The sequence below is a fragment of the Bombina bombina genome, chromosome 5, assembly GCF_027579735.1.
Source record: "Bombina bombina isolate aBomBom1 chromosome 5, aBomBom1.pri, whole genome shotgun sequence".
NCBI classification, from domain to species: Eukaryota; Metazoa; Chordata; class Amphibia; order Anura; family Bombinatoridae; genus Bombina; species Bombina bombina.
In genome coordinates, this window is record NC_069503.1 from 773,606,305 (window position 1) to 773,621,913 (window position 15,609).

At 35.8% G+C, this 15,609-nt stretch overlaps 1 protein-coding gene across 3 annotated transcripts in view; it reads right to left on the reverse strand.

Annotated features, from left to right (window-relative positions):
- The window catches only part of LOC128660817 (beta-Ala-His dipeptidase), a 102,250-nt gene that overhangs the window by 48,801 nt on the left and 37,840 nt on the right, over positions 1–15,609 (reverse strand). For all 3 annotated transcript variants that reach the window (XM_053714860.1, XM_053714861.1, XM_053714862.1), the window contains exons 2-4: positions 13,385–13,492; positions 11,956–12,099; positions 8,474–8,636 (exon numbers count right to left, since the gene is read on the reverse strand). In XM_053714860.1, coding sequence (XP_053570835.1) covers positions 8,474–8,636; positions 11,956–12,099; positions 13,385–13,492 — 415 coding nt within the window. The remainder of the gene's footprint in view (positions 1–8,473; positions 8,637–11,955; positions 12,100–13,384; positions 13,493–15,609) is intronic.

Genomic DNA, 15,609 nt, shown 5'->3' on the forward strand with positions numbered 1-15,609 from the left:
CCCCCCGAACATTACAACCCACCACCCACACACCCCTACTCCAAAACCCACCTGATCCCCCCTTAAATAAACCTAACACTACCCCATTGAAGATCACCCTACCTTGAGCCATCTTCACCCAACCGTGCCGAACTCTTCATCCGATGCGGGCACAAGTGGTTCTCCATCCGGCCAAAGTCTTCATCCAAGCGGGGAAGAAGAGGTCCTCCATCCGGCCGAAGTCTTCATCCAAGCGGGGCAGAAGAGTAAAATAAATCCTATAGGTTAGGATTTACCTGTAAAATAAATCCTAACCTAAGTTACAAATACACCTAACACTACACTATCAATAAATTAATTAAATAAATTAACTACAATTATCTAATATAAAATACAATTAAATAAACTAAACTATATTACAAAAACAAACAAACACTAAATTACAAAAAATAAAAAAATATAACAAGAAATTTAATCTAATTACACCTAATCTAAGCCTCCTAATAAAATAAAAAAGCCCCTCAAAATAATAAAATTTCCCTACCCTAAACTAAATTACAAAGTAACCAGCTCTTTTACCAGCCCTTAAAAGGGCTTTTTGCGGGGCATTGCCCCAAAGTAATCAGCTCTTTTACCTGTAAAAAAAAAAGCAATACAATACCCCCCCGAACATTACAACCCACCACCCACACACCCCTACTCCAAAACCCACCTGATCCCCCCTTAAATAAACCTAACACTACCCCATTGAAGATCACCCTACCTTGAGCCATCTTCACCCAACCGTGCCGAACTCTTCATCCGATGCGGGCACAAGTGGTTCTCCATCCGGCCAAAGTCTTCATCCAAGCGGGGAAGAAGAGGTCCTCCATCCGGCCGAAGTCTTCATCCAAGCGGGGCAGAAGAGGTCCTCCATCCGGCAGAAGTCTTCATCCATCCGCGGCTCCATCTTCAAGACCTCCGACGCGGAACATCCTCCTCGGCAGACGGACTAACAACGAATGAAGGTTCCTTTAAATGACGTCATCCCCGTCATGAACTTCAATCCGATTGGCTGATTCAATCAACCAATTGGATTTTTCCTACCTTAATTCCGATTGGCTGATAGAATCCTATCAGCCAATCGGAATTTGAGGGAAGCCATCTTGGATGACGTCATTTAAAGGAACCTTCATTTGTCGTTAGGGTTTAAATCTAGGTGTATGTTAGTATGTTTGTATGTATATATATATATATATATATATATATATAAATACAGTATATATATATATATATATATATATATATATATATATATAGATGCTCAAAAAACAAAGTATTGCAGTATGCAGTGATACCTTTTTTATTGGACTAATATAATATTTAAAAGACAAGCTTTCGAGACTTTTCCTCTCTTCCTCAGGTCTAAAGCAATACTGATCATTCTGATGTGTATCTATATCAGAATGATCAGTATTGCTTTAGACCTGAGGAAGAGAGGAAAACTCTCGAAAGCTTGTCTTTTAAATATTATGTTAGTCCAATAAAAAAGGTATCACTGCATACTGCAATACTTTGTTTTTTGAGCATCTATGTACTGGACTAACACGGCTACTCCAATCTTCACTATATATATATATATATATATATATATATATATACACACACACACACACACACACAAGCACAGCTAAAAAAACAAATGACCACACTTAAGACCTGCTATTCTGTATTCAACTTTTTTTGGGGGGAAAACTGAAGTTTCTGTGTTGAAAATGTATCCCCCCCCCCCCCATTTGCCGAGGCTAATAGAGTTGTGGTTATTGACAGTATTCAGCCGATGCACAATGAGTCACTTGTGCATGAACATTTATTTTTTTCTTTCATGTAATTAACAAGAGTCCATGAGCTAGTGACGTATGGGATATACATTCCTACCAGGAGGGGCAAAGTTTCCCAAACCTTAAAATGCCTATAAATACACCCCTCACCACACCCACAAATCAGTTTTACAAACTTTGCCTCCAAGGGAGGTGGTGAAGTAAGTTTGTGCTAGATTCTACGTTGATATGCGCTCCGCAGCAAGTTGGAGCCCGGTTTTCCTCTCAGCGTGCAGTGAATGTCAGAGGGATGTGAAGAGAGTATTGCCTATTGAATGCAGTGATCTCCTTCTACGGGGTCTATTTCATAAGGTTCTCTGTTATCGGTCGTAGAGATTCATCTCTTACCTCCCTTTTCAGATCGACGATATACTCTTATATTTACCATTTCCTCTACTGATTCTCGTTTCAGTACTGGTTTGGCTTTCTACAAACATGTAGATGAGTGTCCTGGGGTAAGTAAGTCTTATTTTCTGTGACACTCTAAGCTATGGTTGGGCACTTTATTTATAAAGTTCTAAATATATGTATTCAAACATTTATTTGCCTTGACTCAGAATGTTCAACTTTCCTTATTTCCAGACAGTCAGTTTCATATTTGGGATTATGCATTGAATTATCATATTTTTTCTTACCTCAAAAATTTGACTTTTTTCCCTGTGGGCTGTTAGGCTCGCGGGGGCTGAAAATGCTTCATTTTATTGCGTCATTCTTGGCGCGGACTTTTTTGGCGCAAAAATTCTTTTCCGTTTCCGGCGTCATACGTGTCGCCGGAAGTTGCGTCATTTTTTGACGTTATTTTGCGTCAAAGATGTCGGCGTTCCGGATGTGGCGTCATTTTTGGCGCCAAAAACATTTTAGGCGTCAAATAATGTGGGCGTCTTTTTTGGCGCTAAAAAATATGGGCGTCATTTTTGTCTCCACATTATTTAAGTCTCTTTATTTATTGCTTCTGGTTGCTAGAAGCTTGTTCACTGGCATTTTTTTCCCATTCCTGAAACTGTCATTTAAGGAATTTGATCAATTTTGCTTTATATGTTGTTTTTTTCTTTTACATATTGCAAGATGTTCCACGTTGCAACTGAGTCAGAAGATACTACAGGAAAATCACTGCACAGTGCTGGAGCTACCAAGCTAAGTCTGCTATAAACTTTTGGTATCTGTTTCTCCAGCTATTATTTGTATTGCATGTCATGTCAAACTTATTAATGCAGATAAAATTTCCTTTAGTACTATTACATTACCTGTTGCTGTCCGTCAACATCTAATTTTCAGAGTGTTCCTGATAACATAAGAGATTTTATTTTTTAAATCCATTAAGAAGGCTATGTCTGTTATTTCTCCTTCTAGTATACATAAAAGTCTTTTAAAACTTCTCTTTTTTTTCAGATGAATTTTTAAATGAACATCATCATTCTGATACTGATAATGGTTCTTCTGGTTCAGAGGTTTCTGTCTCAGAGGTTGATGCTGATAAATCTTTGTATTTGTTCAAGATGGAATTTATTCATTCTTTACTTAAAGAAGTGTTATTTGCATTAGAAATAGAGGATTCTGGTCCTCTTGATACTAAATGTAAACGTTTAAATAAGGTTTTTAAATCTCCTGTAGTTATTCCAGAAGTGTTTTATCTCCCTGATGCTATTTCTGAAGTAATTTCCAGGGAATGGAATAATTTGGGTAATTTATTTACTCCTCCTAGACGTTTAAGCAAATTATATCCTGTGCCATCTGACAGATTAGAGTTTTTTGGGACAAAAATCCCTAAGGTTATGGGGCTGTCTCTACTCCTGCTAATGTACTACTATTCCTATGGCAGATAGTACTTCATTTAAGGATCCTTTAGATAGGAAAATTGAATCTTTTCTAAGAAAAGCTTACTTATGTTCAGGTAATCTTCTTAGACCTGCTATATTTTTAGCGGATGTTGCTGCAGCTTCAACTTTTTGGTTAGAAGCTTTAGCGCAACAGGTAACAGATCATAATTTTATAGCATTATTATTATAACATGCTAATTATTTTATTGGTGATACCATCTTTTGATATCATTAGAGTTGATGTCAGGTATATGTCTCTAGCTATTTTAGCTAGAAAAGCTTTATGGATTAAACTTGGAATGCTGACATGTCTTCTAAGTCAACTTTGCTTTCCCTTTCTTTCCAGGGTAAATAATCATTTCGTTCCTTTCCTCACAACAAGGAACAAAAGCCTGATCCTTCATCCTCAGGAGCGGTATCAGTTTGGAAACTATTTCCAGTTTGGAATATATCCAAGCCTTATAGAAACCTATAGTCAGCTCCTAAGTACCTATGAAGGTGCGGCCCTTATTCCAGCTCAGCTGGTATGGGGTAGATTACGTTTTCTTCAAAGAAATTTGGATCAATTCCGTTCTTAATCTCTGGTTTCAGAAACATTGTTTCAGAAAGGTACAGAATTGGCTTCAAGTTAAGGCCTCCTGCTAAGAGATTCTTTTCTTTCCCGTGTCCCAGTTGACACAGCAAGGCTCAGCATTTCTGAAATGTGTTTCAGATCTAGAGTTGGCTGGAGTATTTATGCCAGTTCCAGTTCTGGAACAGGGGCTGGGGTTTTATTTTATCTCTTCATTGTACCAAAGAAGGTCAATTCCTTCAGACCAGTTCTGGATCTATCATTATTGAATCGTTATGTTAGGATACCAACATTCAAGATGGTTACTGTAGGACTATCCTGCCTTTTGTTTAGCAAGGGCATTATATGTCTACAATAGATTTACAGGATGTGTATCTGCATATTCCGATTCATCCAGATCACTTTTAGTGTCTGAGATTCTCTTTTTAGACAAGCATTACCAGTTTTGTGGCTCTACTGTTTGGTCTAGCCTCAGTTCCAAGAATTTTTTTCAAAGGTTCTCGGTGCCCTTCTTCTGTAATCAGAGAATAGGGTTTTGGTATTTCCTTATTTGGACGATATCTTGGTACTTGCTCAGTCTTCTCATACGAATCGACTTGTGTTGTTTCTTCAAGTTCATGGTTGGAGGATCAATTTACCATTCAGTTCATTGATTCCTCAGACAAGGGTAATCTTTTTAGGTTTCTAGATAAATTCAGTGTCTATGACTCTGTCCTTGTCAGACAAGAGCAGTTTAACATTGATATCAGCTTGTCAAAACCTTCAGTCACAATCATTCCCTTTGGTAGCCTTATGCATGGAAATGTTGGGTCTTAGGACTGCCGCATCGGATGCGATCTCCTTTGCTCGTTTTCACATGCGACCTCTTCAGCTCTGTATGCTGAACCAATGGTGCAGGGATTACTCAAAGATATCTCAATTAATATCTTTAAACCGATTTTACGACACTCTCTGACATGGTGGACAGATCACCATCGTTTAGTTCAGGGGGCTTCTTTGTTCTTCCGACCTGGACTATAATCTCAACAGATTCAAGTCTTACAGGTTGGGGAGCTGTGTGGGGGTCTCTGACGGCACAAGGGGTTTGGGAATCTCAGGAGGTGAGATTTCCGATCAATATTTTGGAACTCCGTGCAATTTTCAGAGCTCTTCAGTCTTGGCCTCTTCTGAAGAGAGAGTTGTTCATTGTTTTCAGATAAGACAATGTCACAACTGTGGCATACATCAATCATCAAGGAGGGACTCACAGTCCTCTGGCTATGAAAGAAGTATCTCGAATTTTGGTTTGGGCGGAATCCAGCTCCTGTCTAATCTCTGCGGTTTATATCCCAGGTATGGACAATTGGAAAGCGGATTATCTCAGTCGCCAAACGTTGCATCCGGGCGAATGGTCTCTTCACCCAGAGGTATTTCTTCAGATTGTTCAAATGTGGGAACTTCCAGAAATAGATCTGATGGCTTCTCATCTAAACAAGAAACTTCCCAGGTATCTGTCTAGATCCCGGGATCTTCAGGCGGAGGCAGTGGATGCATTTTCACTTCCTTGGAAGTATCATCCTGCCTATATCTTTCCGCCTCTAGTTCTTCTTCCAAGAGTAATCTCCAAGATTCTGAAGGAATGCTCGTTTGTTCTGCTGGTAGCTCCGGCATGGCCTCACAGGTTTTGGTATGCGGATCTTGTCCGGATGGCCTCTTGCCAACCGTGGACTCTTCCGTTAAGACCAGACCTTTTGTCTCAAGGTCCTTTTTTCCATCAGGATCTGAAATCCTTAAATTTAAAGGTATGGAGATTGAACGCTTGATTCTTGGTCAAAGAGGTTTCTCTGACTCTGTGATTAATACTATGTTACAGGCTCGTAAATTTGTATCCAGAGAGATATATTATAGAGTCTGGAAGACTTATATTTCTTGGTGTCTTTCTCATCATTTTTCTTGGCATTCTTTTAGAATACCGAGAATATTACAATTTCTTCAGGATGGTTTAGATAAGGGTTTGTCCGCAAGTTCCTTGAAAGGTCAAATCTCTGCTCTTTCTGTTCTTTTTCACAGAAAGATTGCTATTCTTCCTGATATTCATTGTTTTGTACAAGCTTTGGTTCGTATAAAGCCTGTCATTAAGTCAATTTCTCCTCCTGGAGTTTGAATTTGGTTCTGGGGGCTCTTCAAGCTCCTCCATTTGAACCTATGCATTCATTGGATATTAAATTACTTTCTTGGAAAGTTTTGTTCCTTTTGGCCATCTCTTCTACCAGAAGAGTTTCTGAATTATCTGCTCTTTCTTGTGAGTCTCCTTTTCTGATTCTTCATCAGGATAAGGCGGTGTTGCGAACTTCTTTTGAATTTTACCTAAAGTTGTGAATTCCAACAACATTAGTAGAGAAATTGTGGTTCCTTCATTATGTCCTAATCCTAAGAATTCTAAGGAGAAATCGTTGCATTCTTTGGATGTTGTTAGAGCTTTGAAATATTATGTTGAAGCTACGAAATCTTTCTGTAAGACTTCTAGTCTATTTGTTATCTTTTCCGGTTCTAGGAAAGGCCAGAAAGCTTCTGCCATTTCTTTGGCATCTTGGTTGAAATCTTTAATTCATCTTGCCTATGTTGAGTCGGGTAAAATTCCGCCTCAGAGAATTACAGCTCATTCTACTAGGTCAGTATCTACTTCCTGGGCGTTTAGGAATGAAGCTTCGGTTGACCAGATCTGCAAAGCAGCAACTTGGTCCTCTTTGCATACTTTTACTAAATTCTACCATTTTGATGTATTTTCTTCTTCTGAAGCAGTTTTTGGTAGAAAAGTTCTTCAGGCAGCGATTTCAGTTTGAATCTTCTGCTTATGTTTTTTGTTAAACTTTATTTTGGGTGTGGATTATTTTCAGCAGGAATTGGCTGTCTTTATTTTATCCCTCCCTCTCTAGTGACTCTTGTGTGGAAAGATCCACATCTTGGGTAGTCATTATCCCATACGTCACTAGCTCATGGACTCTTGTTAATTACATGAAAGAAAACATAATTTATGTAAGAACTTACCTGATAAATTCATTTCTTTCATATTAACAAGAGTCCATGAGGCCCACCCTTTTTTGTGGTGGTTATGATTTTTTTGTATAAAGCACAATTATTCCAATTCCTTATTTTATATGCTTCGCACTTTTTTTCTTATCACCCCACTTCTTGGCTATTCGTTAAACTGATTTGTGGGTGTGGTGAGGGGTGTATTTATAGGCATTTTAAGGTTTGGGAAACTTTGCCCCTCCTGGTAGGAATGTATATCCCATACGTCACTAGCTCATGGACTCTTGTTAATATGAAAGAAATGAATTTATCAGGTAAGTTCTTACATAAATTATGTTGTTTGTTCTAAAATCAATCTAAACATCACTTTGTTTATTTTTACTATTTATTTAACTTTACACAATAAACTATATAGCTATATCTGTTTTAGGGCTGCAACAACTAATCGGTAAGTTTGATCATAAAAATAGCTGTCAACAAATCTCATTATCAATTAGGTGGTCAGCGATTAGTTGGTCAGTTGCACAGTACCAGCTGCTTTAATCTGATGATCTACTGCAACTAAGATTGTGCAAAAAAATTTGAATTTATTTATTTTTTTAATCGTTTTTCTATCCGATTAATCCGACAATAATCATCCGATTAATCGGATAGAAAAAAAAATAATAAATAAAAATGTTTGCACAATACCATGTGCAGGAGTTCATCGGATTGAAGCAGCTGGTGCTGTGCAATTAACCAACTAATCGATGACCACCTAATTGATAATGAGATTCTTTGACAACTATTTTTATGATCAATCTTGCCGATTAGTTGTTGCAGACCTAATCTGTTTCTGAAGTATATGAATCTAATCTATGAAGCTAATTTCCATTAACTCCATGTAAATCCATGGATGAAAACATTTTATTCTTATGTGTTTTAATACCTCAGATTATATAAAGTTGATTAGCTATGTCAGACATTTAGTAATATATTTTTCAGTCTTCAGTTCTCTAAAAACAAACGTTGTTAGTATATTTTTGTCATAGGCATTTGCTAATAAGTTTTAATATTATTGGATATATATTATTACAGTAAGTTATTTATCTTACATATTTTTACAATTGATAAAGTAATCCTATTTAGCATTCATATTTATGATCATATCCAGTTCCTTTCATTCCTCCATTTTGCAAGACTGAAGACAGAGGGTTTGCACTATGAAATTGCATAACCATTTAAACAATATATACCATTTATTTCTGTCATTGTAAATGGGTCTGTTTTCCACCCATCCTCCTTTTTAGCCGGCTGAACATCAACGTGTCCATAAAAACACACAGTAGCTTTAGTTGTGTCATTTCCAAGTTGTGCCAAGATTGCTGGAGGGAAAGGAATGCTCTGCCCATCATGCAGCTGGAATAAAAAAGCAAAATGATAAATTGAAATATATTAAAGAATGTTGCTAATCAATTAACTATACACATAAGCTATACATGTATAAAGATCTCTAACTGTGTTGTATAGCTTAGTATAAAATGTTATTACTGATACCCAGTAAGAGGAATGTAAGGCAAAGGTCAGCTGTAAGTATATCAGTTTCCATAATGAACTAAAATACAAGCTGTGTTTCATGATATGGTTTCCATGCTAACAGCTTACTAAGGTGTGCACACTTACTGTAGTTTCTAATGAAGAAGATGCAGATAACTACAAATGATTTGATATATTGTCATTTGGTTGGTTTTCTTAGCTGTCATTCACACACACACACACACACACACACACACACACACACACACACACACAGGACTAGTTTCCCACCAATGTTTAAACATTTTCCAGGAAAATGTCTGATGTGCAATACCACCTCCTGGATACAGGTGGCCCTGTTTGATTTATACACATACATTTTATGATTTTTAAGGACATTTTTTTGTAACTTGAAAAGGTTTATTGGGACATTTTGTGAGTTCTAAAACACAATTTATGCACTATAAATAAGGCTATTTGTATTTTAACTTTTAAATATGTTTTTGGGTATTTAGAGGGAGAAAAGAACATTACAAGAACACTCAGTGTTTCCTCTTATGTCCTAGTAATGTTGGTAACTAACCTTGTATTTTGTCTTTGTACAGTATATATACAGGAACACAAACATTTACTATCTTGTACACGTTTCTATAGTTTTTGATACACACATATTAATGCCCCACACACAAATTGCACTAGAAATTATGAGAATAACCACTGGCAGAAAATTAATGTTACTTTTATCCCATCTGGATAAAGTATTTTTACTACTTAAACAGACATTTAAGTACATTTTGATGTATGTTTTTACTAATGAAATAAATAAATAAAATACAAAAATTATGAATACAAAATAAATGTTTTAAAAGTGTGGGACACTGTAATTTTAAGCACAATTTGCAAGGTTTTTGCAAATCAAGAGAAGTCTGGAGATACAACCAGTGAAAAGCTTGGTTGAAACCATGTTCTTTGCCTGCTTTGCTGTGGCCATTTAAGGACAGATGTAAGCTTCCAGCTCTGAGGTATTTTATAGCAAATGCAAGTAAATTATATAATGAACGTATGCTAAAATGTTGTTTTCCGTACTTTAATCAAACATTTTATAAGGAACTGTATTTCATGTGTAAAGTCTAATAATAAACAACATTGTCTAAATACTTTAATACATATAGAACAGAAGTCCTTTGACTTGAGAATAAATACCTACACTTATTTACAGGATTCCATAGTTTACTAACTGCTGGACTGTTATACAACTTATCTTGCTTCTCCCCAACAACCAAAATACACTAATGACAGTGAGACACATATTCCCATGTATCTTCCTCTTCTCATTCCTTTCTAATCCTTATGTCTATCCGGTCCTTTTCAGAGTTCCTAACCAAGCAATTAAGAGCACAATGTTTTCCTCAACATAAATCTTTCAAATATTATTTATATATATATATATATATATATATATATATATATATATATATATATATATATATATATATATATATTATGTATTAGTTGCTAGGGCGCAGCAAGACATTCCCAAAAGGACATTCTAACGAAACTTGCTGACCTGTAGACAATATGTTTTCCTAACCACCACCATAGGTTCAAGGCTGCATCACACATGTTAAACAGGCCAGTTGCATCTTAAGTTATATAAAAGACTGGATACATTTTACAAAGGCCTCTAAATTTGTCCCAGTCTAGGCATCTGCATAACTATACAAATACATGATCTTAATTTTTATATTTCTACTGGATATCATTAGATTAGAATGTCATTTTCTTATGATATATTTTTATCTGATAAATCTACATTTTATTTCTTTTTCAGATTTTTTTAGTTTTTAATTAGTCTTTTTTGTTTTGTTATGTCATAAAAATGTTTTGGGGAGAATCCAGTAGCTATTGGTACTGTTTATATTTAGAGAATTAATCTAATTTCATGTACCTTAATGCTGAGATGTCAAAATATGTAAAACAAAATAAAAGACAGTATTTCATGATTAATGCTGTACAGGTAAAGAAGATCACAATTTCTATATTCTGCCAAGGGAAGCTATAAAAATAAAAATAGTGCAGTTTCCCTGCAGATAGACTCCACGAAAAGTATGTATTTGGGTATATAGAGATTTAGCGTCAGCAAGACAAACCTATACTGCCTGATGTCAGCTGGGTAAGGGGATTAAGAGTGAAGCAATCCATCAACCATATGTTGTCAATACTAAACAAACCCACCTATCAAGTTACAAAAAAAACTCATTAAGGGCCAGTCAGTAACTGACTGGAATCATAATGAGGCTAACTTTGGACTTAGACAGAGAGGAAGTTATTTTTCCTAGACTGTAATATTGGTTTGTGGGCCAATGTATTCATAGAACATGAGGCTTCAGTGCAAAAACTTGTAATACCTCAAAGGACTGTTATTCAAATATGCTGGGAAATTTAGCCTATGCTCATGTCCTAGTCTCCAATACAATATTCTTTGTGTTAAATCAATTTAGATATCTTACTATTTGTGATAACCTTAAGAGACACTGCAAGATATATTTTATTTAACATACAGTAATTAGAAATAAAACAGAATATTGTAAAAAAAATGTACTGTGTAAATGCACTAACTATAAAATGACGTGTTTTCTGGAAATCCATTTTGTATGTTATTAAAGGCTATTCTGAGGTGGAAATGCTTCTCTTTTTCCTCATGAAATTTTACACCATGAATAACCCTTTCTGAACTACCAAGTTCTGAATGGATTTCCATTTAATGAGTCCATTAAAAGAACTTTGCAGAACTAATGGATTACACAGAAGTGGTTTACAATCACAGTGAGCTTTAATTAGTTTATCCCAGTACCCAGTTATTTAGTATATAATTACATTTAAATAATACTTTTTACACTATTATTATTATTAATATTATTATATATTTTTGAGCACTGCTGAAGGCAATATGATAATACTAATAATAATAATAATAATAAGACTGATAACTGGCTAATAGTCTTTTTATTGAAGTATCAAGCATTGGGATAAAGTCCTGGATGAAATAGGCTCAGAGTCAGGATCTCTGAAGCTGCCCCTAAATCACCTATTTCAAGCAGTTCTCTACTTCCCAGCTGAACAAGTTAATTAAACAAAACAAATGCCCTAATAAAGGATGGTGTTTAAATAGATATTTCTAAGGATGTATGTAGTATTGTACCTTTTCATTGCCCATGTCTATTAATTCTACAGTGGCTCCCAGAGTTTGTAACCTCTCTGCTGCAATCTGTACCATTCTTGTTAATTCTCCACGCAATATTGGATCGCTGGAATCACTCTTAACAGCAAGCCATTCTTTTAGGTTCTGAAAGAGAGAGAAATGTATAATCAAAAGTTCAGACATAAGCTTATTGGACAAGAAGAAAGTCTAGATATTTATGAGCAGAGGATATTGAAAGGATCTGCTTTGCTTTGTACTCATATACATACATATTTGATTTATTAAAAAAAAAAAAAAAAAAAAAATCTCCAAATTTTATCTAAAGACTCATTACTATTTTATACAAAATACAAATTATTTATATATATATATATATATATATATATATATATATATATATATATATATATATATAATATACCCTTTATTTTCCTTGTGTTTTAGATTTGTTGGATAAAGAAAAAATTAAAGAAAAGCATTTACCAATACATACTAAAAATGGTAAAATATGAAGAAAATCTGTATATTGAAAATTGGTCTTATTTACCATAAAACATTACTGTTATAATAAAACAAAATATCTTGCTGTAGGATTAATGTAATTACAGATATATATAAAACAGGCAATAAAACAGTATGCAAACAAGGCTGTGTGGAAACTCAGACAGTTATTTTAACAATCCTATATTCCAAATAGGCTTGTTTGCACACTCTTTTATTGCCTTTTTTTTTTTTTTTTTTTTTTAAACTGTCTCTAATTGTGCTCAACGGAAGAGGTTAATGGGGGGAAACCTAGGTTTCAACATGGCAGTGCTCATCACTTTATAGACATTTATGTACTTTATAGAAATTAAAACCCAAACATTAATATTCAATATTTAAGCTATATATATACATATAATTATTTTACATATTATTCTCAGGCTAATCATTTTGAAAACATCAATATATCTAATTTATTTGCTGTTTAATAGTTTGGCCGTACTATAGCCAGTAAAAATATATCTATCATTTACTCTTCAGTGGTATTGCTGTTGGGACACAACATTGCATGTGATACAACTTCCTATTTTATACAAGAGCATATTTTTGGGTTAACCTTTTCATGCCAGGGAGCACCAATATGGCTCATCAAGGCGGAGACCTTATGGCCCATGAAATTCAGAACCCTCTTTTCTGTCTAGGAAGCATTTTACCCATAGTCTTGACACTGATATTTTAGCTAGAGGTTTGTGATTGTATACCCTACCCTCATAATACAATATAAACATTAGGCTCATCACTTCGTTATGTAAAACACAAGCAAACACAACTGCTATCCTCTCACAACAATAAATATCTACTTATTGTGCTGCTGTCCCTCCTAATTGATCCCTCACAATAAAAATGTAGTGATTTGTAATTTTGTTTGTACCTTTTTAAACCTTACCTGCACAAATTCATCTTGATGTTCATCTATATAATGGAAAATATCTTCCACCAAATTCCCAGCTGCATCAGTTCCTATGGGCAGCATTATGAGTGGGGTAACGATCACCTGTAAATAACATAAATATGTGTAATGAACCTGCATACAAATAAACTATACACTCACACTTATAGCTGAGGTTTTAGTTTGTATGTTCTTTTTATCAGTAAAAATAAATGCCAACCTAAACATTAACCTTTGTTTTGTGAGCACTGATTCTCATGATTCCACAAGCCAAAAACACCCAGAGTTATATTGTAAGGAGCACATTCCCATAAGGCTTATTATACAGCTCAACAAAGCACTCACCACTGCAGCTAATACTCAGCATTCAGTCATGAGCATGTTGCAACTCAGATTGTTATATTGTATAATAAGCACTTGGTAATTTAAAATTATAACATAGAAAACAATAGTGGGCATACTATTTCATAGGTTTCTTAAGAGGTTTACCTTTGGTCACAGGCACCTGTTCACGGTTGTAACAGTATATCCCAATGTGTACAAGTGTTGTGTTACTCACTCCAGCTTGTTCAAATTACTGTTCAATAATAAAGACCTTGGGGTAGATTTATTAATAGTCGTGCAGACATGATTCGCTGTAGCGAATCATGTCCGCTCGACCTCGCTAAATGCCGACAGCATACGCTGTCTGCATATAACATTGCACAAGCGCTTCTAGTGAAATGCTTGTGCAATGCTGCCCCCTGCTCATTGGCGGCCAATCGGATGCTAGCAGGGGCTGTCAATAATCCCGATGGGATCGGATTGGGATGATTTCAATCCCCCCCGACAAGTTAAGGAGCAGCAGTCTTGCGATCGATGCTTCTTAAATTCCATTTCAAGCTCTGAAGCAGCATCCCCTGCTTAATAAATGGAGCCCATTGTGTCTTAATGGGGCAGATTAATGCATTAATACAGTGCTCTAATTTATTAGAGAGGTCCCGACCAACACATGGGGCACAGATCAATATTTTAGAAGCCTTAAACACCCAAATAATACATTCTCTAAAAAATGTCTAAGTAAGGTTGCAGGGAAGTCTTTATCTGCTGTTCTACTACCTAGAAAAAACACCCAACAGAAGTCCCCAAAGCACACATTTTTAGTTCTAAATTTTCCTGGGGCCACAAAACTATGGCACACATTATAAGATCTACTTTTTCCCTAGGAGTCTCAAAATCTAATACAGATGGCCACGTGTGGCTCATGGGTCACCGGTTGGCAACCCTTGTTTTTGAAGATTGTATTATGCAAAAAGATCTCTAGGTAACTGTGTATTTAATCGACCATGGGCTATAATACAAGTGGAGCACAAAAATATTAGCTCTGTTCAGCACTAACACCGCTCAAGTTAAATTAATAGCACTCTCATGTTTGTGCTGGTATTACAAACTGAAAGTAAAATGTTAGCGCAACCCCCATAACAACACACTATAAAAGCCTGTTCTGGCTTTCACTCAAGCGCTAACCCTAATGTGCGCTAAGACAACTGAGCTAAAGTCAAAAATGCATGAATTTCAGAGAAAATGTTGCCCATTTTTTGCAATTTTGCTACCACTCTGTTTACACAGAAATAGAGCCAATGAGGCCTATTTATGAAATGTCTGTCGGACCTGATCCGACAGTGCGGATCAGGTCCGACAGACATCGCTGAATGCGGAGAGCAGTACTCTCTCCGTATTCAGCATTGCGCCAGCAGCTCACAACGCTGCCCCCTGAAGACTCGCAGCCAATCGGACGCAAGCAGGGTTATGGAGCAGCAGTCTTTAGACTGCTGCTTCATAACTGGTGTTTCTGGCGAGTCTGAACGCTCACTAGAAACACGGGCCCACAAGCTCCGTATGGAGCTTTATAGATAGGCCCCTTTGGCTTTTTGATTTACCTATGAAAACTGTTTTTAAAATGTGTTCATTTGGCCTCCTATAATTCAGCTAAGACCAAACATATATTTTTCATTATTTTTGATTTAAAGGTCTTTATCTGCAGGTATATATAAAATGATGGAGTGGGGTAACTCTCATTTGGTATAGCAGAACTGCCCAAATTCTCAAAATTGACCCCCAAAACTATATATATTTGTAAAATAGACAATCCAAGGTATTGATCTAGGCTCATTTTGTTATATTTCATGCTACCATTTGACCGTCAAATGCCATCATATAAAAAAATATAGTTAACTTTTTCA